Source organism: Callithrix jacchus, chromosome 20 (genome assembly GCF_049354715.1).
Source record: "Callithrix jacchus isolate 240 chromosome 20, calJac240_pri, whole genome shotgun sequence".
NCBI classification, from domain to species: domain Eukaryota; kingdom Metazoa; phylum Chordata; class Mammalia; order Primates; family Cebidae; genus Callithrix; species Callithrix jacchus.
In genome coordinates this window covers 38,536,701-38,563,871 of record NC_133521.1, presented here as the reverse complement: position 1 = coordinate 38,563,871, position 27,171 = coordinate 38,536,701, and the positions used below count along the sequence as shown (strand labels likewise).

Sequence of the window (27,171 nt, the reverse complement as noted above, 5' to 3'; positions counted from 1 at the left end):
CTGTTTGTGTGGTGAATCACATTTATTGATTTGTGTATGTTGAACCCTATATATATGTTTTTTGACTGGCTTATTTCACTCAGCATGTCCTCACAGATCATCCATGTTGTAGCATATGTCAGAATTTTCTTCCATTTTTAAGGCTGAATAGTATTCCGTTGAGTGTATATACCACTTGGTGCTGATCTGTTGGTCTATTGGGCTCTTGAGTTGTTTCCATGTTTTAATTATTGTGAGTAATATGCTGTGAGCATGGGTGTTCAGATATCTCTCTTCAAAACCCTGCTTTTACTTCTTCTGAGTATATAGCCAGAAGTAGAATTGCTGAATCATATGGTAATTTCATTTTTAGTATTTTGAGGAAGTGCTGTACCAGTTTCCACAGAAGCTATCCCAGTTTACATGTCCATCAGCAGTGCACAAGAGTTTCAGTTTCTCCTCATCCTCTTCAGCACTTGTTATTTTCTGGGGTTTTTCGGTGGTAGCCATCGTAAAGGATGTGAGTTGGTTCCTGTTTTCTATTTGGAACTTTTCAAAAATTAAAGGAACTAATTGTTTCTTTCTTTGGGTAATCATTTCTGAGTTAGAAAGAATAGCTTAAGTGCAGGTGGGGTGCTGTAGTGCACGCATATCACAACATTTTGGGAGGCTGAGGATCACTTGAGGCCAGGAGTTTGAAAACAGCCTGGGCAAAATAGCAAGACCCCTGATTGTACCATAACACACACACACACACACACACACACACACAGCCTGTGTTTTTCCTTTGACCTTGGCTGCTAATTTTTCACTTTGTGAATGAACAACTTAAGCATAATTTCAGGGATTTCAGCTTCATGTTTTCAGTGTGGTAATTAGTTACCGCTGTGTCTGTTAAATTTGAACTTTTTTTCTCACAACTTCTTGTTTCATTTCATTGTTTAGTTTTTTTTTCAGCCAGCTCTTATGAGGAAAGTGATCTATATTAATTCACACCAGTATGAGACTAATGGCCTTTTAACCCTCAGAATAATATACATTTTAAAATAATAAGCCACTTCTCTTAATTGGTAGAATTTCATGTCAACAGAAGGAGATGTAATCAATGTCGAGATTGTGGTGAAAATATGTGAAGCCAGGCTTATTGCTTATAAGCAGGCTGTTTCTGCCGTGGCACTTACTTGCAGGATTGGTCTCTCCTGAACCTGCACATTCTCTAAACACTACTGATAACTTGTTCAATATGTGAAATCATTGAATAAGAAAGCTTTGGCTCAAGTTTAATAATTTTCCTAAGGTCACACAGCTGGTTAATGGTTAACATACTTCTCTGATAAAGGTCACTGAAGGTTCTCACTGAAGATACTTTTAGGTGGCATAACAGGTATATTTATGCATATTCAAGACACTCTTGTATCCACAGGTTGCACTGCTGTGATCCGTCATCATCTCCTAAAGATGCATCCTGACTTATCTCCACACTTGCACACTGAAGAGTGCAACATCTTGATTAACTTGCTTAAGGAATGTCACAAAAATGTAAGAGTTCAGAAAAACAACCTGTAAAGCCAAAATGAAACTTAGGTATAACGCACTGATGTAAAATGTTATCTCCATTAATAGAAGGGAATGATAATGTCTTAGTAAGGAGTCTGAGTTTAGTAAAGATTAGCACTTGATGTGTGTGATTCCCTCACCCCAACAAAGTACTTTCTTTTATGATTAGTAATCATCAAGCATGGTATTTGTTAGACAACTTCTGAACTGGTATGTAGCGGTTGGAATCTATCTTCTTACAGTAAAATGCTTTGTCTTTCCTAATTATAGGGCACTAGAACAGTTATATTCACCTCTGACAATTCTGATTATAATGGAATTATTCTAAGATTATCTGCTCTTTGATGGCTACCATTCTGTGTTTAATGGTAATAAAAACATGTTACATAATTAGACATAAACTAAATTTATGATTGGCTTAATCTGATGTGTTTAGTTGTTAGTGGAATGGAAGTAAAATTACATGGTTAAAACCAAAATAGGAAAGGAGCCCATATTTGGAATGCATTGAATCAAGCTGATATTTTCATAGTTGTTGAATATTTAGCTTTTATTTATATATTCAATATATGACACAGTTGTTATAAGAAGCATTTGTTTTTTCATTAGCATTATATGATGTTCTTTTTCTAATGATATCCATAAACTGTAGATACATCAAATTATCATAATAGTATCCCTTAAATGAGTAAAATTCATAGACCAAAAGAAAGGTGGTAAGTAGGACTTATAAAATGTGAAGTCAGGTATTTTTACTAGTTCAAATAATATTGTTGACGACAATATACTTTGAGCTATTTTCACTATACACATAGATCAAAGTGAACAAGACCATATAAATAAAACATAATGTTTCAGTTTTTAAAGTAAAAACTGCATAAAGTGTTCACTGTTTAAAAAACAGGAACTAATTATTTGTGTTAAAGTAGAATATTTCAATTTGTCTATGGTCAGTTATAGTCAGAGACAGCAAAGGAGAGAGGGTCTGGCAGCAGAGAGGCCCGGTGGAGAGAAAGAGACTGTGGAGTCACATTTCAGTCTTGATATAGAGCATTTTGCCAGTACAGCCGTTTAGATGTATGGTGTGCTACATCTAATGTCTATGGTGTGTCTAGCATTTGTAATGCTAGACGTAAATAAGGATGGTAAATCTTGTTGTTATTTCCTAGGTTAATCAGATTAAGGGCCAGAGTTTTTCAGTCCTTGCTTTTAAGTAATCTTTGCTTTATGTTTATATTTGTATATTGCTTTTTGGTCCATGACTATTTTTAAATTGAAATCAATTTAAACATTTTTTTTCTTTCAAATGGATTTTTTATAGTAAAGGTGGCTTCTCAAATTACTGGAACTAAAGATGGACTTAGAAAATTAACTTTATTGAGATGTGATTTACATGTAAGGAAATGCATCTATTTTAAATATGCAGTGTGGTGAGTTTTGTAAAATACAGACACCCATGCAACCACCATCACGGTCAAGATCTAAAACATTTCTAGCAGAGAGTTTCCTGTGCCCCTTCACAGTGAGTCCCCAACCCTCACCTCTTGACCAGGGAATCACTATACTACTATTTGTTGATGTAGATGAGTTTCACAGTTCTAGAATTTGCTAGAAATGTACACTACATTGTATAGTCTTATATTTTGCTCTGTCATACTTTTTTTATTTCTAAGTAGCATTTCATTGTATGGTTTTGCCACAGTTTATTTACCTGTTGATGGACATGTAGGCAAATAAACAGTTTGCAGCCGTGCTGTTTTGGGTAAAGCTGCTATCAACATTCATTCCCAAGTCTGTTATTTTTGAGACAATATCTTGATCTGTTGCCCAGGCTGGAGTGCAGTGGTGCAATCTCAGCTCACTGCAACCTCTGCCTCCTGGATTCAAGCAGTTTTCCTGCCTCACCCTCCCAAGTAGCTGGGATTACAGGCGTAGTCACCATGTCCGGCTCATTTTTCTATATTTAGTAAAGGTGGGGTTTCACTATGTTGGTCAGGCTGGTCTCGAACTCCTGATCTCAGGTGATCCACTTGCCACGGCCTCCCGTACATGAGCCACCGTGCCCAACTATCATGTACAAGTCTTTGTGTGGAAATTTTTTTATTTCTCTTGGGTAAATACCTAGGAATGGAATGACTAGGTCATGTGGTAAGTATAGATTTAACTTCATAAACGCCTGCCAAACTGTTGTCCATTCTATACTACTTTACATTCCTACCACTCTCCATCACCAGCACTTAATATTATAAACCTTTTAACTTCAGCTATTGTGTGGATATGTAGTAGTATCTCCTTCTGGTTTAAATTGTATTTCCCTGATGACTAATGATTTTGAGCATCTTTTCATGTGCTTATTGGCCATTCATATACAATCTTTTGCCCATATTTTAAAATTGGGTTGTTTGCTTTATGACTGGGTTATAAGCATTCTTTTTATTATTTGGCATACAGGTCCTTTGATAAGTGTATTTTGAATATTTTCGCTGGCTGCAGCTTTTTTTTTTCCTTTAGGATGTGTTTCAAAGAGTAGCTTGTAGTTTGATAAAGTCATTTTTTTTCTTTCATGGTTTGTACTTGTAGTATCTTAACAATCTTTGTGTATTCTTTGGTCACAAAGATACTCTTTTGTGTTTTCTTTTAGTTCTGTGATATTAGCTTTACATTTAGGTCTATGATTCATTTTAAGCTAATGTTTTCATTTTTTTCTTTTCATAGTTGTGTATTCTTATCTGAGATTTCATGTTAATTTTGTGTATGGTATGATGTGTGAGTTGAAGCTGATGTTCTTTGCCTGTGGGTAGCCAGTTGTCTCAACACCATATGTTCAAGAGACTGTTCTATCTCCACTGATTTACCATGGTCTCTTTGTCAAAAATCAGTTGACCATATGTGAGTGGGTCTATTTCTGGGCTCTCTAGTCTGTTTCGCTGATTTCTATGTCTATTCTTAACACCAGTGCCATGCTGTCTTAATTACTGTTGCCTTGTAGTAAGTCTCAGTCATATAGTGAAATCCTCCAATTTGTTCTTTTTCAGTATTGTTTTGCTATTCTAGGTTATTTTGATTACCATATTAATTTTAGAATCAGCTTGTCAATTTCTACAAAAAACATGTTTACTGGCTTTTTGTTTGAGGCTGACCATCGTTGATGACTTGGATTTTACCTTTGAATCAGCAGGCACTTCGTGTTTTTACGTATATTTAAGGCATACCTGGCATAGCCTTTACTCTAGGGTTAGTGTAGCCCGATGGCTTATATAATTCTTCTGGATTCTATACTGATTGACTTGAATGTTCAATGAGATCTCTACTTTGGCTTATAAGAGCTCCATTGACTCCCTGCCCTGTGTGAGCTCTCAGCGTTTTTCAGCTTCTAGTTGCTCTAGTTGTTCTTCATAGTGATAGGCCTTGTTAAAGTTTATTGACATGTGCAGTGAAGGCAGCCCTATGTAGATTTCTGGAGTTCTTTTGCTGTGTATCTCTACCTCACAAATGCCAGCTGCCCCAACCTGCACAGCCTCCTCAACTCAGTGAAACCGCCATTCTCTTCTCTGCTACATAGTTTGGAAATTGTCTCTAGTTAGAAACCTAGGTGAATGTAGGGTTCACTTGTTTTGTTTCTTTCTTTCAGGTGTCACACTCCTGCAGTCTGTCGTTTCAATATATGAAAATAGTTGTTTTATGTATTTTGTTCAGTTTATTCTTTGATGGCTAAAGGTAGAGGTTTGGAAGATAAATTTTTAAGTAAATAGCATTGAGACAATTATATAGTTGTTGGAAAAAAGTTAGAATACCATACATATGAGTCATCTTCATCATCTTCTAATGGAGCAGTCATCTAAATGTCAAAAACGAAACCATACAAATACTAAGAAAACCTGGATAAATTCTCATATAACCTAGGTGTAAGGAAAGTGTGGCTAAGTAAGGGCTCTGCATTCCAGAGGCAATAAAATCAGAGATTGTTAAAGGATCATTTGAGGCCTGGACTTCCAGACTGGCTTGGGCAACACAGTAAGATCTTGTCTCTGCAAAAAATAAAAATAGAATTGGCTGTGCATGCCACATGCCTGTAGTCCTAGCTACATGCCTAGGTTCAGGCAGTAGGATCACTTACCCAATTGTTTGAGGCTGCTGTGAACTGTGAGCCACTACGCATCAGCCTGTGGGACAGACTTGCCTGTGTGACAGAGTGAGACCCTGCCTTTATGAAAAAAAAAGGAGGGGAATAAAAGGCCAAAAATCAAAGAGAAAAATGAGCAAAAGCATGAGAGACAATTTACAAAAAGAGGAAAGATGGCCTTTAAAATGTAAAAAGATGTTCAACCTCACTAGTCAGAGAAATACAAATTAAATATACTGAGATACTATTCCTTATCTGCAGGGAGGCAAAGTTAAACAGTGTGACAGTGCCTTATGTTGACAAGACTGTGGGAGAAGGGATACCTTCATACATTTCTGATGGGACTACAAATTATTACAACCTTTATGGAGAGGAATTTACTAGTGTATAGCAAAACTGTAGTGTATTTGCTTTTTAACCCGTCAGTCCCACTTCTAGGAATTTATCTTGATCCTTAAGTAAAGTCCATGCTTACTCAGATTGCTTCAGGTTATTGTTTTACCTCATGTCATTTCTGTGTTAACAGGATTCCATCCAGGATATCCATTACACTTAGTTCTCGTGACTCTTTAGGCTCCTGTTGTCTGTGACATTTTCTTTGTTTTTGATGACTTGGAAAGTTTTGAGGCATAATGGCCAGGTATTCGGTAGAATGTTCCTCTGTTTGAATTTGTCTTGTTTTCCTCATGGTTGAATTGGAATAGTGTGTTTTTGGGAGGAAGACCACAGAGGTAAAGTACATTTTCATCACATTTTAATCAAGGTTATGTACTATAACATACTTATTCACTGTTGATGTTGACCTTGATCATCTGGCTGAGGTGATCTACCTTTTTTTTGGGGGGGGGTGCGGGGGGAGACAGGATCCACTGTGTCATCCAGGCTGGAGTACAGTAGTGTCATTTTGGATCACTGCAGCCTCAATCTCCTGGGCCTAGGTGATCCTCTCATCTTAACCTCCCGAGTAGCTGGGACTACAGGCCATGCCATCATGCATCTGTTCTCCCCCATTTATTTATTTATGTCAGTATGGGCTGATGTATATTTACTTTATACCCTGGGTTATAATCCAAAACTACTTTGTTTTGTTGTTCATACTGTTCTAGCTTTGGCCACTGAGAGTCTTTCAGTTAACCTTTTTTAAAAAACAGTACAGCTGTGTGTGTGCGTGTGTATTTTTTTTTTTTTTTTTTAAACAGGCCAGGCTTGGCGGCTCATTCCTGTGATCCCAGCGCTTTGGGAGTCTGAGGTGAGAGGATTGCTTAAGCACAGGAGTTGGAGACCTACCTGGGCAATATAGTGAGACCCGTTTCTGCAAAAAAATTAAAATTATGTCACTAGATGACACATGCCTGTAGTCCCAGCTACTAATGAGGCTGAGATTGAGGTAGGAGGATCACTTGAGTTTAGGAGACTGAGGCGTGCAGTAAGTTGTGATTGGGCCACTGCACTCCGGCCTGGGTAACAGTGAGACTCCGCCTCTTAAATAAAAAATGTTTCTTTGAACCAACATATAATGACTTCCAGGATATAGTTAGTAAAGAAATCAAAGGACAAAACAGTATTTATAGTATCCTAGCCTTTGTATAAAAAAATGAGGAGGAGATAAGCAAAACCTAGTTGTATATCTCCTCATTTGTGCAAAAAGAAACAACATAACTGGAAGCTAATGAGATTCATTACCTTCTGAGTGGTGGGTAGGAGCAAAGTAGAGAGAGTGGAGGAGTGACACTTTTACAAAATCTTTTGTCCGGGGGCGGTGGCTCATGCCTGTAATCCCAGCACTTTGGGAGGCTGAGGCAGGCGGATCACTTGAGGCCAGGAGTTAGAGATCAGTCTGGCCAAAATGTCAAAACCGCATTTCTACTAAAAATACAAAAATTAGCTGGGTATGGTCGTATGCACCTGTAACCCCAGCTACTCTGGAGGCTGAGGCAGGAGAATCACTTGAATTTAGGAGACAGAGGTTGCAGTGAGCTGAGATTGTGCCACTGTACTCCAGCCTGGGCGACAGAGTGAGGCTCAGTCTCAAAAAAAAAATTATGTAAAAAAAATTATGCATTTCGTGTATCTTGCTGTTTGAACTTTGTTAATGTTTCATATACTAAAAAAAAAGGATGAAAAAAGGGATGAGCAGAGTTGGGAAGAAAACTCTAAAATGGAATGCAAGCAAAACCAAACAAACCCATTTCAAAACAGTCATCTAATTCCACTAAAGGGGAAAATGAACTAGGCCAAAGACAAAGTAGAGCTCTTGTTAGTAGTTTGGATTTGGCAGTGGCATGAATTGGCAGTTCTGAAACTGGCGTCTGTGTATTCTGTGTATTCCAAGACTGAGCAAATAAGTAAACATATTGTAGATAGTAAGAGATAGATTTCCTACTGTCATAAATATGGAAGGGGAAAGGCTGGGATGAAACCTGTGATGTTGGATTGGAATTGGAGGTGTCAGTGTGAACTCACGTTTTCAATATATATAAGATGTAGAATACATATATATGTGTGTGTATGTTTGTTTCATATATATATATATATATATATATACATTCAATATATGTTTTCCTGTAGCATTGTGCATATGTAAGACCCAGATTTTGTTTTTAAATACCACTCTTCAGTCAACAGAAACAAGGATCCTTGGAAAATTACTGATTCTAGGGCTAGGGCTGGGAAAGAACAAGAAGAACCTGCAACATCTTGTCCCAGAAAATAAGATATTTATCAAAGAATGATGGGGGCTGATTAAAAGGACAGGGGCCAGCTTGAAGGGATTCCCACTGACCAAAAAATGGGACACAGCATTAAAGTAGTGAAAATAATATAATCGAATGAGAATCCCTGAGTCCAAACTCATATAAATATGAAAATGGATGAAAAGCCCCCCCCCAAAAAAAAATGGATGAAAAGGGAAAGTTTCCCTTACAGTGGAATGCCAACAAAAACATAAGAGGAGTGTAGAATTAGAAAATCACTGTTTGGTAACCATTGTAGTAATAATTGATTTAGTCAGTAATCATAGATCCTATACCAGTGGGTGAAAAGTTTGAGGGAGTAATTGGATAATTAAATGGTCTCAGAGTGTCTCCCCATAATAATTACAGAGGAAAAGCTAATAAATTCACAGTGTAGAAACTTGGTAGGTAGCTCCTTTCCTAGGTAATAAAAGTTAACATCAATAATGGGACAAATTGCCAGGTGCCTTTTGATGTGATACACTGAAGACACAACATCACTTCTAGAGTATTCCTGCCAAAAAGGCATAACTTGAATAAAGTTGTGAAGAAACACCAGACAAACCCAAGTGAGGAGCATTTTGCAGAATAACTGGCCTATACTCTTTGAAATGTCAAGGTAATGAAAGACAGAGAGATAAGCTATTTCAAATAAAGATTAAAAAAAATTCTAAGAATTGGGGGAAAATAAAAAGGCCGAAGAGACATGACAACTAAATGCAATGGCAATCATGGACCAAGAAAAAAAAAACCACCCAAATTTTTTTGCTTTTTGCATGAATGATATTATTAGGCCAATAGGTGAAATTTGAATAAGGTGTGTAAATTAGATACTAGTATTATATTCATGTTAATTTCCTAATTTTGGTAATTGTATGGGGACTTAAATTTAAGTCCTTTTTTTTTTAGGAAATGTACATTATATCTGCAACTTAATCGATAGGTTCTGAAGAAAAGCTTGTGTGTGTATTTAAGAGCTAGAAGGATAAAGCAAACGTGGTGAAATGTTAGCATTTAGAAATTGATTGTATTCTTGTAACTTTTCTGTAAGTTTGAAATTGACAAATATTTTTAAAGACATCTCCTGTCATCAAGAAATATTTTACCTAAGTGATCTTTCTGAAGACTTTCACTTTTTAAGTGTTAAATTGAGCCCAGGAGTTTGAGGGTGCAGTGAGGCTCTTATCACTGTGGCACTTGAGCTCAGGGAATAGAGTGGGACCACATCTCTCAACAACACCTGGTGACTTAACCATAATTCTGCAGGTCTAGATCTGGGGAAAAAGGTTAATTAAAAGTTTATGGGGAGGATGTTTTGCTCTGCCACCCAGGATTGAGTGCACTGACACGATCATAGTTCACAGCAGCCTTGAACTCCTGGGCTCAAGTGATCCTCTGCCTGAGCATATGGAACTACAGGTGTATGCCATCATGCCTGGCTAATTAATTTTTTTTTTTTTTTTTTGGTAGAGATAGGCTCTCCTTGTTGCCCAGGCAGGTCTCCTCAAGCTGTCCTCCTGCCTTGGCCTCCCAAAATGCTGGGATTGCAGGCATGAGCCACTGTTCCTGGCTTGATCTCAGTTATTTAATTAATAAAATCAGTGAATTATACTACTTAAGATGTCTTCTAGCCCTGAGTTTGTGTAATTCTGTTTTAGTCTTTTTTTTGTTGATGAGGCCATCATCCTGAATGTCCCTGTCTGTGCTGGAATGCTGCAGTGCTCTCCAACCTGCTTGAAGTGCATGAGTGTTTTATCTCCAAATAGCCTACCTTGCTATGCTTTTATCATTCTTTTCGTGCTTTATAGTTCTGCTGTGATCTTTGCAGAGAAATGTTATTTCCACAGCTTTCAGGTGTCTGTGGGTGGCTTCTGATCTACTGGCCTATTTTGCCTACATTTGTTGGCTAGACTTAGATATTCTTTCCATGTAAAGTTAAAATACAGAATTTAGAACAATTGTTTTCCTCAAAGCTACTCGGAAATTCTTATGTATTTTTTTCTGATACATGAAAGTAATATGTAAATAATACATATCATTTTAGGTAGTATAAAAAAGGAAAGTATAGAGCCAACAAAAATTACCTTTTGTTCAACTATTCAGAGATAAATTCACTAAAAACTGGGTTTTTCCAGCATTTAAAAATTTTTATATTTTCCCTCTTTTTCTCTTCTTCCTATTAGCGTTTTGAAATGCCCACAGTTTTTCTATCCTGGGAAGATGAATATATAAGATTCCTTTCCATAATCCCAGCCTTCTGGTATTTTGTGTTAGCGTCCCTTTCAGAGCTGGCTATTGAGAGGATACTGCTTGCTTCTTACACACTGGCTTCTACCCTCACTAGCGTCGCAGAACGACAAAGATCATGAATGACTGCTCTACTGCCAAATTTGGTGAATGTTTTCAGTAGTAGTTAACTTACTTTTCTCCCAACAGCATTTGATTCCCTCTCAAAACACCCTTCCACAGGCTTCTATCATACCTTTATCTTCTCTGGTTTTCTGTAAGTTTCTTTGGCCACTCTTCAGTGTCCTTGGCAGACTCCTGTCTACCCTCGGCTACATGTTCTTGCAAAAAATCATTCACTTTAATGGTTTCAATAACTCTCAAATCTGTATCTTTGGCTCAGATTTCCTCTGAATTCCAGGTGTGTTTATCTCAACCAGATACTGGACTTAACTGTTCTGCCAATAAACTCAACATGTCCAGAGACTTACCTTCTTTAAAAAACCTCTGCTGTCATTCTTAGCTGGAAGTCAATGTCATCTTTAATTCCTCCATCTGCCTCACCTCTTCCTGTTAGCCTTTACCAGGTGCTGTTCGTTCTCTACCGAATCTCTCTTGAACCATTGTTCTCCTTTGCTAGTGCCACTGCCATAGTCTGTGCCAACACTTTTATTGGGGCCACCTGTAAAGGACTCCTATCTGGTCTTCTGGCGGTTTTGTTTTCTTCTTTGCCTAAATCCATTTTCCATATTGCATTTAGAGTGATCTTTCAAGAATAAGTTTAATCATTGTTACTTTTTTTTGTTTTGTTTTGTTTTGAGACGGGGTCTAACTCTGTTGTGCACGCTGGAGTGCAGTGGTGTGATCTTGGCTCACTACAGCCTCTGCCTCCTGGGTTCAAGTGATTGTCCTGCCTGAGCCTCCTGAGTAGCTGGGATTACTGGCACCTGCCACCACGCCTGGCTAATTTTTGTGTTTTTAGTAGAGCCAGGGTTTCACCATGTTGGTTAGGCTGGTCTCAAATGCCTGACTTCAGGTAATCCACCAACCTCGACCTCCCAAAGTATTGCAATTGGAGACGTGAGCCACTGCACCCTGCCTGTTGTTACCTTTTGAATAGATCCTTTTGCCTGTAGAATGTATTATAAATTTCTTGCCTTCTGTTGAAGTCCTTAACGAAACTTATCCCTAAGTAGGTCTTAGGTTTTACCACTCTCCCACAGCTCTTTCCCCCTCATTCCTGTGGTCTCTTTCTTTTTTTTCTTTTTGCAGGTATATGGGAGAATGGTATTTCTGTCTTTTAAGCCTTTATACATACTTTTTCCTTTGCTGAACGTAGAGCATTCCTCCTGCTTCAACTTACTGTTTGTTAAACCAGGTTTTATCCTTCAGCTTTTCTTCAGCTTAGTTGGTCATTTCCTTTCCCTTTCCTGTCCTAGATTCTCCTGGTACAATCACTTTATTTGGGTAGCATCAAACACACTTTGTGGCAGTTCTCACTTTTTGGTCTCAGGACTCCTCTGCACTCTGACATTATTGAGAACTCCAGGCAGCTATTGTTTATGTGGGTGATATCTACCAATATTTATTGGATTAGAAGTGATGAAGGCTGATAAATTAAAAAATTTATTTTAAAGTTACAATGATAAATTATACTTTTACATGTTATGATTACATGTTAGCATAGTTATTTTTCACAAAAATCTTGTTTTAAAACCAGAAAAAAGCGAAAAGAATGGCATTGCTTTCGCATTTTTTTAATGTCTGAATTAATAAAATATACCTGAATTCTCAGATCTGCCTTTATATTCAGTCTGCTGTGATAATTAGACTTCATGAAGCCTCGGGAAAACTCCACAATGCCCTTGTGCGAGGACGAAAATGAACAAAATAAATGTTTTTGTATTATTGAGAAGATAGTTTTGACCTTGTACCTTCCCTGAAAAGGTCTCTGGACTACACTTTGAGAAACACTGCTTTATGGCAGTCACTTCTTATTTGTCTTTTTCCCTCTGATTATGTACTGTGAAAGTAGTGCCCAGGTCCACTTTGCTCACTTCTGTATCCCTGGTGCCTGGGACATTGTTCTTGGTGCTCAGATATCTGTTGATTGACTTATTCAGTCAATTACTCAGTTGTTTTGGTTCTCAAGAAATAGACACCAGGCACTAGAGACTTACTCCATGAAAGTATAAGAAAATTGTAGCCCTCGGGCATTTCTTCCACCAATTTCTCTGGGTCGTTTGGGTCTAATATATTTCATGTAACATCACAAGAGTATAATTCTCATTTTAGCTTAGTTAATGGTGAGGTAAAAGGAAGCATGTACATTAATTTATGTCATGGATTTTTGAATCAAGATGTACATTTATAGAATGATGAATAAATGTAAACTATGAAATATTGCCTTCTCTTATTTTTACTTGACTAGAAGGGGAAGAAATTCATTGTCATGTTTTTTTGTTGTTGAGGAAGTAGTATAGGAAAAATACACAGGAAATATTTATTCTTTGGAAATGATAGAGGAAAGAAAAAAGCAAAATAAAAAATGAAAAATTTTTTTTAATTAAAAAATTTGTTTTGTAAAGGTCATTAGGAAACAAATAGCAGACTTTAGTCTATCTTAAATGCTTCCTAGAAAACCTGACCAGTTTCAGTGTGGACCTGAAACGTACATTTAAAGTGGTGGTAAAGCAGGAAAAAAATAAATAGCATGAGGTATAGCTTATTAATTATGTGTTGTCTGGTTTTCATGAAAGCCTTAATTAGAACAAAAAGGAAAATTTGTGCTTATTATTACAACTATCAAGTTCAGCATTTATGACATGCCATTATAAAGCAGATCACCATGGTGTCTGACCCACCCTTGAAAATCATGAAGTACAAACACACTAATTATGTTCTTACTAAAATTCAGGTTCTTAACTTCAGGCTTCGGCTTCACCTGCTTTAGAACACTCATACTTTTTACCACGATAATAGTAATAGGACTTGAAACAATTAGGAGATTTTTATTTTATTTTTGAAACAAAGCAGATTGAACTTCAGGCAGATTTCTTTATGTTGTAAATCGATGTCTTATTTATACGATTTTTATAAAGCATCGAATGATAGTGTTATGTGATTTTTTTTTTTTTTTTTGAGATGGAGTTTTGCTCTTGTTGCCAAGGCTAGAGTGCAATGACGTGATCTTGGCTCACTGCAGCCTCTGCCTTCTGGGTTCAAGTGATTCTATTGCCTCAGCCTCCTGAGTAGCTGGGATTATAGGCATGTGCCACCACGCCTGGCTAATATTGTAATTTTAGTAGAGATGGGATTTCTCCATGTTGATTAGACTGGCCTCAAATTCCCAACCTCAGGTGATCCTCCTGACTCAGTCTCCCAAAGTGTTGAGATTACAGGCATGAGCCACTGCGCCTGGCCGTGTTATGTATTTGATGTATTTTGGTGACAGTTTAAGTGGGAGGAAATGAGAAAAGGACTCCAGCGCTAGGCATTCATTAGATAGCTCTTTTACAGAACAGTGTTTGCTAGTGAAATTATCCATTGCCTGTGTATGGCAGTGTGGTCACACTGCAGCTTGACACCAGGCCCTATAATAGAGAATGGATTGTGCTACAATTTTTAACATTTCCCTTAAGAAAGGAGTGTTAGGTTATGATAAAACTTTTACACTGTCTTTGTGAGGTTTTGGTGAGTTATTAAGTAGGCTTCCTTTTTATCTAGAAAAAGCCTTTAAAACTTTGTTTCTACTTGTAGAACATTTATTCCTTCTTTGTAAGAAGAACCAGGATAATTTGTTCTTTTGTATACAGTTGAATCCTTGAACAGCTTGGGAGTTAGGGGCACTAATCCCCACGCAGTTGAAAGCCCACATATAACTTTTGATTTCCTGAAAACTTGACTGAGAGTTTCCTGTTGTTTGGAAGCTTACTGATAGCATAAATAGTTGATTTACACATGTTTTGTATGTTATATGTATTATATATTGTATTCATACAATAAAGTAAGCTAGAGAAAAAATCATAAGGAAGAGAAAATACATTTATAGTACTGTATTGTATTTATCCATTTTGCAAGTTTATGTCCTCTGTTTACAAGATGATATATGTCAGTCTGAAATGGTAGACAACCATGGCTGCAGACCCCAATCTGCAGTACATTTCAAGTAACTCAACTTTTTCTTGTGATGTTGTAACTTCTCTCTGCTGCTTGGGGGCACTTCCAGCATTACCAGTGGCACCTCCTGTGGGTCCCATGATGTTATTGAAGGTTTATGGTTATTGCAGTAAACATGACCTGCTTGCTGTGTCCTTATTGGTATCCCAGGGTGTTTTAAGTGGATCCTTGTAACACTTGAGCCCACTGTAATAGCAATAGAAGATGACTTCAAAATTATTACAGTAGTTTAGTATATACTTCAGGTAATGTAGCTATGGTGTGATACATCTTTATGTTTGCTTACATTTCTCTCAACTTTGAGTGGTGCCATCTATGTTTTGTTGTTTGTGTGTATTTTGATAAATTTTAGCTTTTTATAATTTGTATATGTTTGATGGTAGTAAATGACAAAATAGACTAGTATTTACACGTTTTATGCATTTATGCCTTACCTTTTTCTTAATTTGTTTTTGAGATTTCTAGGCTATGGTGGTTCATCTGTGAGTTTTTTTAAATTGTTACAAATGTTCAAAAACTTTTTCAATATATTTACTGAAAAACATCCATGTATAAGTGGACCCATGTAGTTGAAATCCACGTTCAGTGGCCAACTGTGTTTTATACATGTGATTTAACTATTGTTTATTAACAAAGTAACACTGTAAACTCATTCTGTAGGAGGATTTAAATTTTATGTGCCCTAAACCTTGGCATACTATGGGATGAAATATTTTGCTCCTTTTCTTCCTTTTAGCACAACATTCTGAAATTTTTTGGTCATTGTAACGATTTTGATCGGGAGGTGAGAAAATGCCTGAAGGAGGAGGTAAGAAAAGTGTCAAAGGATGGATATGGTTGAACAATGAAAAAGATCATTTTTGAATGTTGTATATTACTGCCATTGTTGAACTTTTGCCAAATTTTAGTGTAACAGAAAATTGAGTTTACATGTATGACCTTCTCTCTGTTAAAGAGAAGAAGTGAAAGCTTTTCTGGGGACAGTTTTAGAACACAGCCTTTTTGCCATGAACACAAATGAGGAAAACAACTTCCTTTATGATAATTACTGTAGATCATCCGGATGAATTTTAAGGTGTAGGAAGTTGCATCTCTGGCCGCAGAACGACTTCTATCAGTCACCTATTAGCTGATTGGCAGGTAACTAAAACCCCGGGCATATATACGTACATACATGCATACATACACACACACACACATAAATTGACGAGGTTAGAATTAGGCTCTTCTCAGCTTTAACATTCTGAATTTCTTTATAGTTATGCTTTGTGTAAGCCCTAGGGATCGAATTTGACATGTTTTGGAAGACTGTCATCTCCTGAGCTTGATTTTAGGCTATGATTTGGACTTGGGTACATAGCCAAAGTACATAGTTCATTGTCTTTTTCCAGGTACTGCCAACCAAGCAGAGTGCATTTTAAACCTTTGAAAAGAAATTTGATCCAATTTCTGTTTTGTACATCAGATTTCTTGTGTCCAGATCTTTTAAAAATATATGATGGCTAAAATTTTGCCTTTCAACTTTCATTTTTGTTATTTTTGAACTTTTTTGTTTTAGCCTCAGATGAAGGGTTTAAATATAATATTTTAAGTTGTCCAGCATCTTTCTTTTGATTTTGTTTTCTGCTCAGGCTTTTGTTCCCTGCTTCCTGGATTTCCTTTTCAGTGTGACACTTACCTTTACTGGTCAAAGAACATTTTGGCGTTCTGAGTCAAGAGTAATAGTTTATTTTTTTCTTTTGAGACAGAGTCTTGCTCTGTGACCTAAGCTGGAGTGCAGTAGGGTGATCATAGCTCACTGAAGCCTCAAACTCAAGGGATCCTCTCACCTCAGCCTCCTTAGTAGCTAGGACCACAGGTGTGTACCACTGTGCCTGGCTAAGGTTTTACACATTTTTTTTTGTAGAGGTAAGAGTCTCGCTGTGTTGCCCAGGGTGGTTTCGTTCTCCTAACCTTAAGCAGTCCTCCCACCTTGGCCTCCCAAAGTGCTCGGATTATAGACATGAGTCACCATGCCCAGCCTTATTAGTGTTTTTAAATGATTTATTGAACATATTTGTCCTTTATATGAAAAAAACAATCTATATGAAAACTACCTCTAGGGCAGTGTTTCTATTTTAATAGTAAGCTTATGAGCTGGCATCTGTAATCCCAGCTTCTCGGGAGGCTGAGGCAGGAGGATCACAGGAGGTGAAATGTTTCAGGCCAACCTGGGCAATATAGTAAGACCCTGTCTCTTAAGAAATCTCTTAAAATTTAGCCAAATGTGGTGGCATGCACCTCTTGTCCCAGCTACTTGGATGCTGAGATGGGAGGATCACTAGGGAGCCCAAGAGTTCAAGTCTGCCGTGAACTATCTATCTAGGTCGCCACTGTGCTTCAGCCTAGGTAACAAGAGTGAGACCCTCTTAAAGATAATATTGGCTGGGTGTGGTGGCCCATGCCTGTAGTCCTAGCATTCTGGGAGGCCAAGGTGGAGGATCACCTGAGGTCAGGAGTTTGAGACAAGCCTAGCCAACATGGTGAAACCCCATCTCTACTAAAAGTACAAAAAAATTAGCCAGGTATGGTGGTGGGTGCCTGTAGTCCCTGCTACTCCTGAAGCTGAGGTAGGAGAATCACTTGAATCTGGGAGGCGGAGGTTGTGGTGAGCCTAGATCACACCACTGCATTCCAGCCTAGGCTACAGAATGAGACTCTGTCTCAAAATAAATAAATAAAATAAATAAATAGTAAGCTTATGGAAAAATATAGCTCATCCTATTTTACTTGGTGTGGCTATTTGTTTTTTACATACTTGCAGCTGCATAACATAGCTTTTTTCCTGTGTTTAGATTTCTTCCCCTTTCTGTTAGTGACTATTTGGTAGACTGTTGCAGATACTTTTCTTATTTGTCTGACTTTGTTTTCGTATACATTTTATGTGTTTTCTTTGACTTACTTTCTAAGTCCTCTATGTAGTTTTATGTTGCTTTATTCCCTAATTGGTAGATATTTTTCTGGCTGCTTGTCCATCACTAATCCTTTGAGTCTGCACTGATGTGTTTCTTCTGTACTCTTAATGCTTGCTTTAAATGCTCTCCTGCTACTCTTTGCTTCATGTGTCATCTGATTACTTCATTCTGTGAAGCTTTTAATTAGAAAAGCGTATGGCCATTTCTTTCTGAGACTCTGCTGTGTCACTGCTCTTATTCTTTCTTTCTTTATTTTTTTAAAGGATGAGGTCTTGGTGTGTTGCCCAGGATGGTCTCAAACTACTGGGCTAAAGCTGTTGTTCCATTTTGGCCTCCCAAAGTGTTGGATTACAGGTGTGAGCCACTGCACCTGGCCTTTTGTTCTTCTTACTTAAAAAAAAAAAAAATCACTAATAATACTTTTGTGGCATGCTTTTTTGTGTTTCTTAATTGTTTTGTTTGGGGTTAACTGGCCTTTCATTCTGTCTGTATTGTTTGATGGAGTTTTGTGAATAACTTAGTATTCACCTTTTCCCCCCTTTTATTCAGGGACCATCTTGACTTCTTTTGGAGATATCTTCACATATTTTAATGTAGCCTATATTTTAATTTGGTCTGTAACTTATTTTATCAGCCTGCTGCAAAGTATTTACTTCTGAAGACTTACCCTTAAGACCCTTTTCAATCTGATTGCTGGGGGCAATCTAGTAGACATGATTAAAGGTATATATGAAAGCTTTTTCTGAGCAGGTATCCTCCTTGTTGTAGAATAGTGTTTTTGATTTTTCCCCCTACAATTTTATAAGTAAATTTAATGTATGATAGATAAAGTGAATAACTTTGAAGGGGCTTGGTGCTTCATGTGTAATTTGAAGTAGCCTTTTGCCTTTTGACAAAGAAGGAAAAATGTTTGAAAACTACCATTCTAGGAGATATGTTAGAATCCTTCAATCAAAACTTTTAAGAAAAAGTTTTAAGAGCTTAAAGATTGTCTAGCCAACTTTTTTTTTTCTTTTCTTTTTTTTGTGGGGGAGAGTCTTGCTCTGCTCTGTTGCCAGGCTAGAGTGCAGTGGGTGATCTCGGCTCACTGCAGCCTCCGCCTCCCGGGTTCAAACAGTTTTCCTGCCTCAGCCTCCCAAGTAGCTGGGACTACAGGTGTGCATCACCATGCTTGTAGCTAATTTTTGTATTTTTAGTACAGATGGGGTTTCACCATGTTGGCCAGGATGGTCTTCATCTCTTGACCTCGTGATCCACCTGCCTCAGCCTCCCAATGTGCTGGGATTACAGGCGTGAGCCATCACGCCTGGCCTAGCCCAACTTCTTATATTTGAAGTTACTGACCCAGAAGAGTGAAGGAACTCAAAGTCATGAATTTCCACATTACTCTCTCTTGGGTGGCAGGGTTCATCCCTGATTACCTCTGTATCACTAATCTGTAATTTCTGTGGCCTTGCTCTCCAGATCTGTGGCTCCTGAAATATTTTGATGTTTAACTGTTAACATGTTTTTAATTTTTTCTATTTGAATTTACTTTTACCCTTTTCCTCTTCTGCCCAGGGGAAAACACATTCATTTGCCTTTGAAGTGTGTTGGATTAATGTATATATTGTAAGCATATAAATATATACATATAAAAACAATCAAGTTTCTCTGCTTTAAATGTAGGCTATTTGAGAGTATCTAAGTGCCAGGCTCTGTGTCACCTGTTATTTATAACCTGCTGGCCAGATAAGAATACTAGACGGAAAGCCTCTTGAGATGAAAACAGCATCTATGTGCACCTGATTAAGAAACATAGGATTTGGGGAGGAGTATCAGGTTTGTTAACTGTTCATGATTAAGAAACCTTGGGAAGTTCAGCTGACTGTATATTTTCGTATGAGTCATTAGGATAATATGGTTGCTAAGAGCCAGATACTGTTTTAATAATACCTAAAGAAATATAATGTGAGTTGATCATAAGATCTAGGCCCACTGTAGTCCATGTCTGTCATTGTGAGAGCACTGTATTCAGTTTTGGTTGTGATTTTTTTTGGGGGGGGGGTGTAAGAGGCATTGATGTTAAAGTGCTTTATAGAATAAAAGTGATTTTATAGGTTAGATATTAAAAGACAGAGGCTATGTTCTGTGCATCAGTTGTAGAAACCAGTAATGTTCAGCCCGAAAGGTGGTAAGTGGTTATCTGTAATCAAATGTTTGAAAATAATAGCAGAGAAGAAGAAATAAAAGGTGGTAGTTTACAGGAAAGCACTTCTTGGTTTAAAATGAAAAGCTTTGGAAAAACTGGAATTCTCCAGCAGTCAGACAGGCTACCTCTCAAAGTAGTGAGCCCCTCAACTAGGGGTGCTCAGCAGAAGTTAGAGGACTTGTTAGACTGTGAGCCCCTGAGAACATGGACAGAATTTATCCATCTTAAATACTTATTTAATTTATATTTTGGGAAGAAATTGATTGAGCAATCATTTGTACACTATTAGGATGTAGATGTTGTACTGTATTGAGTGAAATTGTGCAATATTAGATATTCTTCAAGGTCATTATTTCCAATCTCAGATTTAGTTAAATAAAATATAAGAACATTTTTAAAAAATTTAACCCCTGTTAACCTCAAAGAACATTTATATTTTGCAAATATTTCTAAACAGTAAACTGCTATAGTTACATAATCTGCTCTCTCTTTTCTCCCCCCTCTTCCTTTTATTTTCCAGTACATAGAAAAGAGGAACAAGAGCAGGGAGCATGGCATTGCAATGCGAAAGAGACTTATTAATCTTCCAGAGGAATCCGAAAAATAAATTGCATTTTCACTGGATGAGAGAAGACCTAAAGACTCTGGGTTGATACGTGAAATGGTCCTGTCTTATTTGGTCTCCAGAATCCTTTGAATGGAAAGTGACCTGTGAGAAATTGAACCATGGAGAAATATGAAAACCCTGGATTATGAATATTTGTTGGGCAGAGTGTTTAGTACCATCTCCCCTTTACCAACAAACCTGACTTCACCATGTTTCTTTCCTTTGCCTACAGCCAGTTAATATCTGAGTAACTAATCTCCGTCAATAAAATAATTTATTCAAATATTTTTTTCTCCTTTCACTTACATTCTTCTGGCATTAGGGCAAAATGATGCCGTTAGGCTTTTTCTTTTTGACAACATGAGGTTGAAGAGTTCTGGGGAAATCCCAGCAGTGTTGACTGTTTGAAAATGTTCCAACTTTATTGTTTTTAAAAAGTGACTTTCTAAATGATTAAAATTTTTAAAAAAATCATTTAGAAATGATTGTCTCTCTGGGCGACAGACTCTTTTTGAGACAGACTGGAGTGCAGTGATACAATCTCAGCTCACTGCACCCTCCGCCTCCTGGATTCAAGCGATTCTCCTGCCTCAGCCTCCCTGGTAGCTGGGAATACAGGCACATGCTCCCATGACTGGCTGATTTTTGTATTTTTGATAGAGGCAGGGTTTTGCTATTTTGTCCAAGCTGATCACGAATTCCTGAGTTCAGGTGATCCCAAAGTGCTGGGATTACAGGCGTCAGCCACTGTGCCCAGACTAAAAGTTTAAATATTTATACTTAACATTGATACAATTACATCTGGTTAGTATTTGAATCTTAGCAGACTTTGCTTTCCCATTTGGTTGAATGTGCCCACTCAGGGGGCCTCCTGGACATTAACCTTAGGCCAGTGTATCTCCTCTCTGTTGAGTACAGGGCTCTTCTTCCCATGCCCAATTCTAGCAGTTGTCTCATCTGTTCTTCCAAGTGTTTCTGAGACCTTTGACAATCTGGAAGTCAGCAGCTTCCAGCTGCAGCCACAGCAGGGGCTTGGTCTTCTTGTCAGGTGTCAGGCTGAGCTGTGAGCTCCTTCTATTGGAGTTGTGTGTATAATGTCCAACATGAGACCTTCTTGGTGTCGGTGTTTAATAAGTGATTTCTCTATCACAGGAGGTACTCAAGAAGCTGGACCTTCACTCAGCAAGTCTATTACAGAGCATAGCAGATATTTGGTGAAAGGATGGGGAAAGAACCAGAATTAATTCTGAGTATCTTCTAAGACAAAGTATATGAATATTTATTTGGTCCCCCTAGTATCAGGGAGTACAGATACAGAAATGAGACATTTTGCCTTCAGAACTTTGTAGTAACTGATAAATTGACTTTTAGTCACCTGTAATCATCAAAATGCCATGATTAGGTAGGTGTCATAGAAGACATAGGACATTTGTGTTCACTCTTCATGAAGGAGCTATTCTAAGAAAGTTCTTTAGCAAAGATGACCTTTGATAAATGAGTGAAAATGGGATACAATTTGAGACACTTTAAGTCATTTAGCATGACTAGAATATGGGAGCTTAGAGTGGAAGAAGATCACAGACAGCTTTGGAATCTGTTGGAATTTTATTTTCAGTGCTGTGATGGCCAGTTACAGTTTTTAATGTGGTGATTAGGGATTTGGAGAGAGGAGTTAGTTGGAAGGCTGATATATTTCAATTTGTATTTTAGTAAGATTTTTCTGGTTATAGTTTGGGGGATACATTGGAGGGGAAGGAAGATTACGCCCAGGGAGACCAATTAGATTTTTGTTCTAACTTAAGTGAGAAATGAGGGTCTGAATTAAAGATGTGGCTTTGGGAATCAAGAGGAATGACTATTCAAGTGCATTGTCAGCATGACTGGCTAAGTGTGGGGTTTAAAGAAGCGTCTAGGATGTCTCAGGCGTTCAATTTGTGCCTGCATGGGAAAGAGTACTGGGGAGATGGCTTACGGGATGCTGCTGGCTATTGAGGTCTGTAGCTCCTTGGAGTCACCTAAGTAATATATGAGTACATTTTTATGGGATATTCAAATCACCTACTGTTTTTAGGTCTTACTCTCTGTGTATTCCAGCTGTTGCTAATCCCTGTAGAATAAAGTACACACTCAAGGCCTATGGCAATGATCTACCTTTCCAGCTTTCTCTAGGAAGGGAGTTTGAGAGAGAGAATGCAAGTGAGCTGGAGCACAGGGAGCAAGGGAGAGGGTGGCATGAGCTGAGGGAACACAGGTGGGCAGGGCCAGAACACATGGGCCTTAGAAACCACCTCAGGGAACTTGCATGTTATTTGAAGGTTTTAGGGATTGGTTATGATTTTTCCTGGTTATTTGGTGAATAGTTACGGTTAAACCAATTCAACCCAGTGTCAGTACTTGTCACATAGAGTTATGGTGAAGATTGGTTGAGATGTATGTAATAGATTATCGCACAAAGTAAGGGCCCCCTCAGTATTGTTATTCTCTCAAATGTACCTGAATTGGGGTGTTGGGAACACTTCCCCTGTACTTTGGTAGAATGCACCAAATCACTAGGGATGATATGATTTGAATGGTAGGGGTCAAGGGGTGAGGGGCTTAATAAGAGACGGAAGGAAAGGCCAGGCCTCTAGAACTCATCCCAACGCAGCCCCGTTCTCTGCATTCCTGTACATCCTGCCTTCTCATAGAGGAAGCCAGTCCCAGGGGTGGCTGCATCTTACTCCATGCTTTACATCTCGTCAGCCTTGCTGAGTTTCCCCAACCTACTGTAAATCAGAGTGAAATCTGCATCTCCTTTCTAGAGCAAACACACTTCCTGCAGATGTCCAAATATTTTACCCGTGTACAGTAGAAGCCCAAGAGGCTGGAGCGAGATTGGGATGGGGAGGAGCAGATGTCCCGTGTCTTCTTGCCTTTATCAAGCACCTGGCACTGTGGCGGATGCAGGTGATACCCTGGTGAATAAGATGGATGTGGTTCTAGTGACGGTTCACATCAGGAAGGACCATTTGTGTCCTCTTAGGGAGTCTAGTTTTCCCACCGAGGGCAACACAAAGGCATTGTAGGGTCTGTGCAGGATTCTGAGTGAAGGAAGAGATTTGCTTATTGTTTACTTTGAGATGAGATGTAAACCTTTGGGTCATAAGTGACCATCTCCTGGAAGCTGAAGAGCTCAAGCCAAGGTTTTTCTGAGAAATCAAATTTTGCAGAATGCTATGAACCTTGATGCTCTGGTGACAATAAATATATTAATGCTTTACTGCAGTAAGCACTACAAAATTTTACTAAAGAGCGAGGATAGAAAGTTGAGCTGTTTCTGACCTTTTATAAATGAAGTTTAAAATCAAGTTAATTTCCATGGAGTTTTTGGCTCAAGCACAATTAGTTTTCCATAGAAAGAGCTTGGGCTGAACCAAATGATGCTATTGATCTTCTTGGTGGACATACAAGTATTTCTGGTCCCAGCAAACAAAACAACAAAAACAAGCCTCACTGTCCCAAGGGAGTTGTCCCTTTCACCACATCCTGAGATTGAAATTGGCACCCTTTAAATGATACCGTATCCAGGGAACCAGCTATGCTGGAATCTGTCTTAATCCGTAGACATCCCTGCCTCCTCTAGAGAGGTCACTGAGGAAGATAAGTACATAGGAGAAAGTGGTGAAGGGAAGGCAAAGGGATGCTTTATTATTACCTGTCTCGTGCCTCTGCTATCAGAGATGGAACAGATGGCCTGAGCTGGAAGCCTTTGGGGCTGTTTCAGTCCTCTAAGCTCTAGTCTGATCTCACCGGCAGCTGGTCACATGGGAGGACAGGAGATAGAGATATGGAGGGGAAGCAGAGACAGGTGGCTGAATTTCTCTCAGAGAGTAGAGTGTATACCATATCTGAAATGAGCGAACGGGAAGATTGCCCAAATCCTGTAAAAGACCTTTTTTGTGCTATTAATGCTATTTTTTTTAATGATAAAATGTTTCAGGTTTACAGAAAACTATACAGACTAATATGAACATGCATATTTCTGTCTAGTTCTATTAATATTTCATCATACTTTAAGAAAATAATACAAAAGTGAATGAATCCCCCTGTGTTTGTCACCCCAAGCCCATTCCACTTCTTCCTTTTTTTTTTTTTTTTTTTGAGACGGAGTTTTGCTCTTGTTACCCAGGCTGGAGTGCAATGGCACGATCTCGGCTCACCGCAACCTCCGCCTCCTGGGTTCAGGCAATTCTGCCTCAGCCTCCCTGAGTAGCTGGGATTACAGGCACGCGCCACCATGCCCAGCTGATTTTTTGTATTTTTAGTAGAGACAGGGTTTCACCATTTTGACTAGGATGGTCTCTATCTCTTGACCTCGTGATCCACCCGCCTCGGCCTCCCAAAGTGCTGGGATTACAGGCTTGAGCCACTGCACTCGGCCCTTCCACGTTTTCCTTTATTGGTGGTAACTGCTACCCTGACTTTGATGTATTTCATTCCCATGTGTAATTTCATAGTTAGATACATATGTCAGTATCCATCACCATATTTCATTTTCCATGTCTAGATGTCTTACTTGTAGTCTGATAGCTTACCTTTTAAAAAAGAAAACAAAATATGTTGATAAATGAGGCTTTTGTTTATTTATTTTGACTGCTATATAGCATTTCATTGTGTGACCATACCGCAGTTTATGTGTTTCCCCGTTGATGGTCACTTAGATATTTAGTCCTTACTATTATAAACTTCAATGAGCTTCTTGTGCAATCTGGGAGAGTGTTTTTAGGTATAAACCTAGGATTTTATTTATTGGGCTGTAAGGTATGCATTTTCTTTTTTTTTTTTTTAGACCCCACCCCCACCAAGTCTAAGGTATGCATTTTCAAACTTACTGGAAGTTGCTAAATTACACCCCAAATGGTTTTAAGATTTGAAGATTTGTTTGTTTTTTTTTTTTTTTTTGAGACACAGTCTCACTCTGTTGTGCAGGCTAGAGTGCAGTGGTACGATGTTGGCTCACTGCAACCTCCATCTCCTGAGTTCAAGTGATTCTTGTGCCTCAGCTTCCCAAGTGGCTGGGACTGTAGTTGTGGAGCACCATGCCTGGCTAACTCTTGTATTTTTTAGTAGAGATGGGGTTTCGCCATGTTCAGGCTGGAAGATAATTACAATTTTTAAAATAGTGATCTTATACATCTTTTGCTAGATTTGTTTCTAAGTGGCATTTTAAAAATTCCTTATCCTAATATCTCTTCAAAAAATTCTATAAAGCTGGAATTACAGGTATGAGCCACTGCATCCAATTTATTCTAATTTCCTATTGCTGATACAATGCAGTATAATTGAATTTTGTTTATTTTATATTCAGAAGACTAGTTGAGCTTTCTTAATATTCCTGGGGCCTATCAATGATCATAGGTTTTTCTATGTAGACAGTCATGACACTTTTGAATATTAACAGTATTGAGTCATTTTCTTTCCAATGTTTATAATTCCTTCTTTTATTGTACTTAGAACATTCAGTATAATGTTCGATATATCATACTTCTCTTGTTACTGATGTTAAATCCTTGTATTTCACTGATAAGTACCAAATTTGCAGTAGGTTTTTGGAAGATGTCCGTGCCTCCTTAAGGAAGCTCCTTTTGGTAATTATAGATAGACTTGCTCAACCTCAACTGCACCTCCTTGTATGCCTTCCCATATTTCTGAAACTCAGAAGTTAAATACTGCATTTTCTCCAATTCCTTTGCAGTTAGGAGTCTAGATAGGAATTAATGTCCATTAATCAGTGAGGTTTGGTTTTGGAATTAAGTTGAGGAAGAGATGGTCCATGAAGCATCCATTTTCTGGTATGGATCAGAGCAGAAATTGTAGGGTTATAGAGCCAGCAACTGTAGCTGCAGTTTTTGTAGCTGGGGGAAGGATGGGAGGTGGAGAGGGCATGGCAAAGAGAGGAATTGTAAGAGCATCCTCTGTTGAGAGACCTTCATCTGCATTTGGGCCATTAGGCTATGGTCCATGGGCCAGCAGCGTTAGTGTCACCTGAGAAAGCTTGTTAGCAATGCGGAGTCTCAGCTGTGTGTGGTGGCTTGAACCTGCAATCCCAGTACTTTGGAAGGCTGAGATGGGAGAATTGCTTGATGCCAGGGAGTTCAACACCAGCCTGGGCAACATAGTAAGACCCTGTCTCTACAAAAGAAAGAAAAGAAATGAAGAGTCTTAGGCCCCATCCTGACCTACTAACTGAGGATCTGCATTTTAACATAATCCCCAAATGATTTGCATGGATATAAAAATTTGAGAAGCACTGACAGGCTCTTTCTGATATAACTACCTTCTGTGAAATGAACTACTTCTATGGGGTTGATGGCCTTCATCCCCCTTGTCATCACTTCTAGCCTTCCCTTTTTCTTCTCCAGTTAATTTGTAGGCACTTTCCTCAAATGACTTTGGTAACTGAAGTTTTTGAGAAAACTTCTTATTGGTGCTGTATTATATCGAGGATGTAATTTGAAAAACAATTTAGGAAGCATTAATATGATATGTTATCATTGAATATGACAGCAAAATCTTAAGAGCAAAGCTGTTATGCAGTTATCAGGGCGTTTACTTTTTCCTCAACTCTGGAGAGTAGAGCACTA

General features: G+C 38.3%; 1 protein-coding gene across 6 annotated transcripts in view; it reads left to right on the top strand.

Moving 5' to 3' along the window:
- Positions 1-20,831, top strand: part of CMC2 (C-X9-C motif containing 2) — a 62,475-nt gene extending 41,644 nt beyond the window's left edge. For all 6 annotated transcript variants that reach the window (XM_035282454.3, XM_078357833.1, XM_078357834.1 and 3 more), the window contains 3 exons: positions 1,403-1,518; positions 15,533-15,604; positions 20,462-20,831. In XM_035282454.3, coding sequence (XP_035138345.1) covers positions 1,438-1,518; positions 15,533-15,604; positions 20,462-20,548 — 240 coding nt within the window. In that variant the 5' untranslated portion in view covers positions 1,403-1,437 and the 3' untranslated portion in view covers positions 20,549-20,831. The remainder of the gene's footprint in view (positions 1-1,402; positions 1,519-15,532; positions 15,605-20,461) is intronic.
- Positions 20,832-27,171: the final 6,340 nt, after the last annotated feature.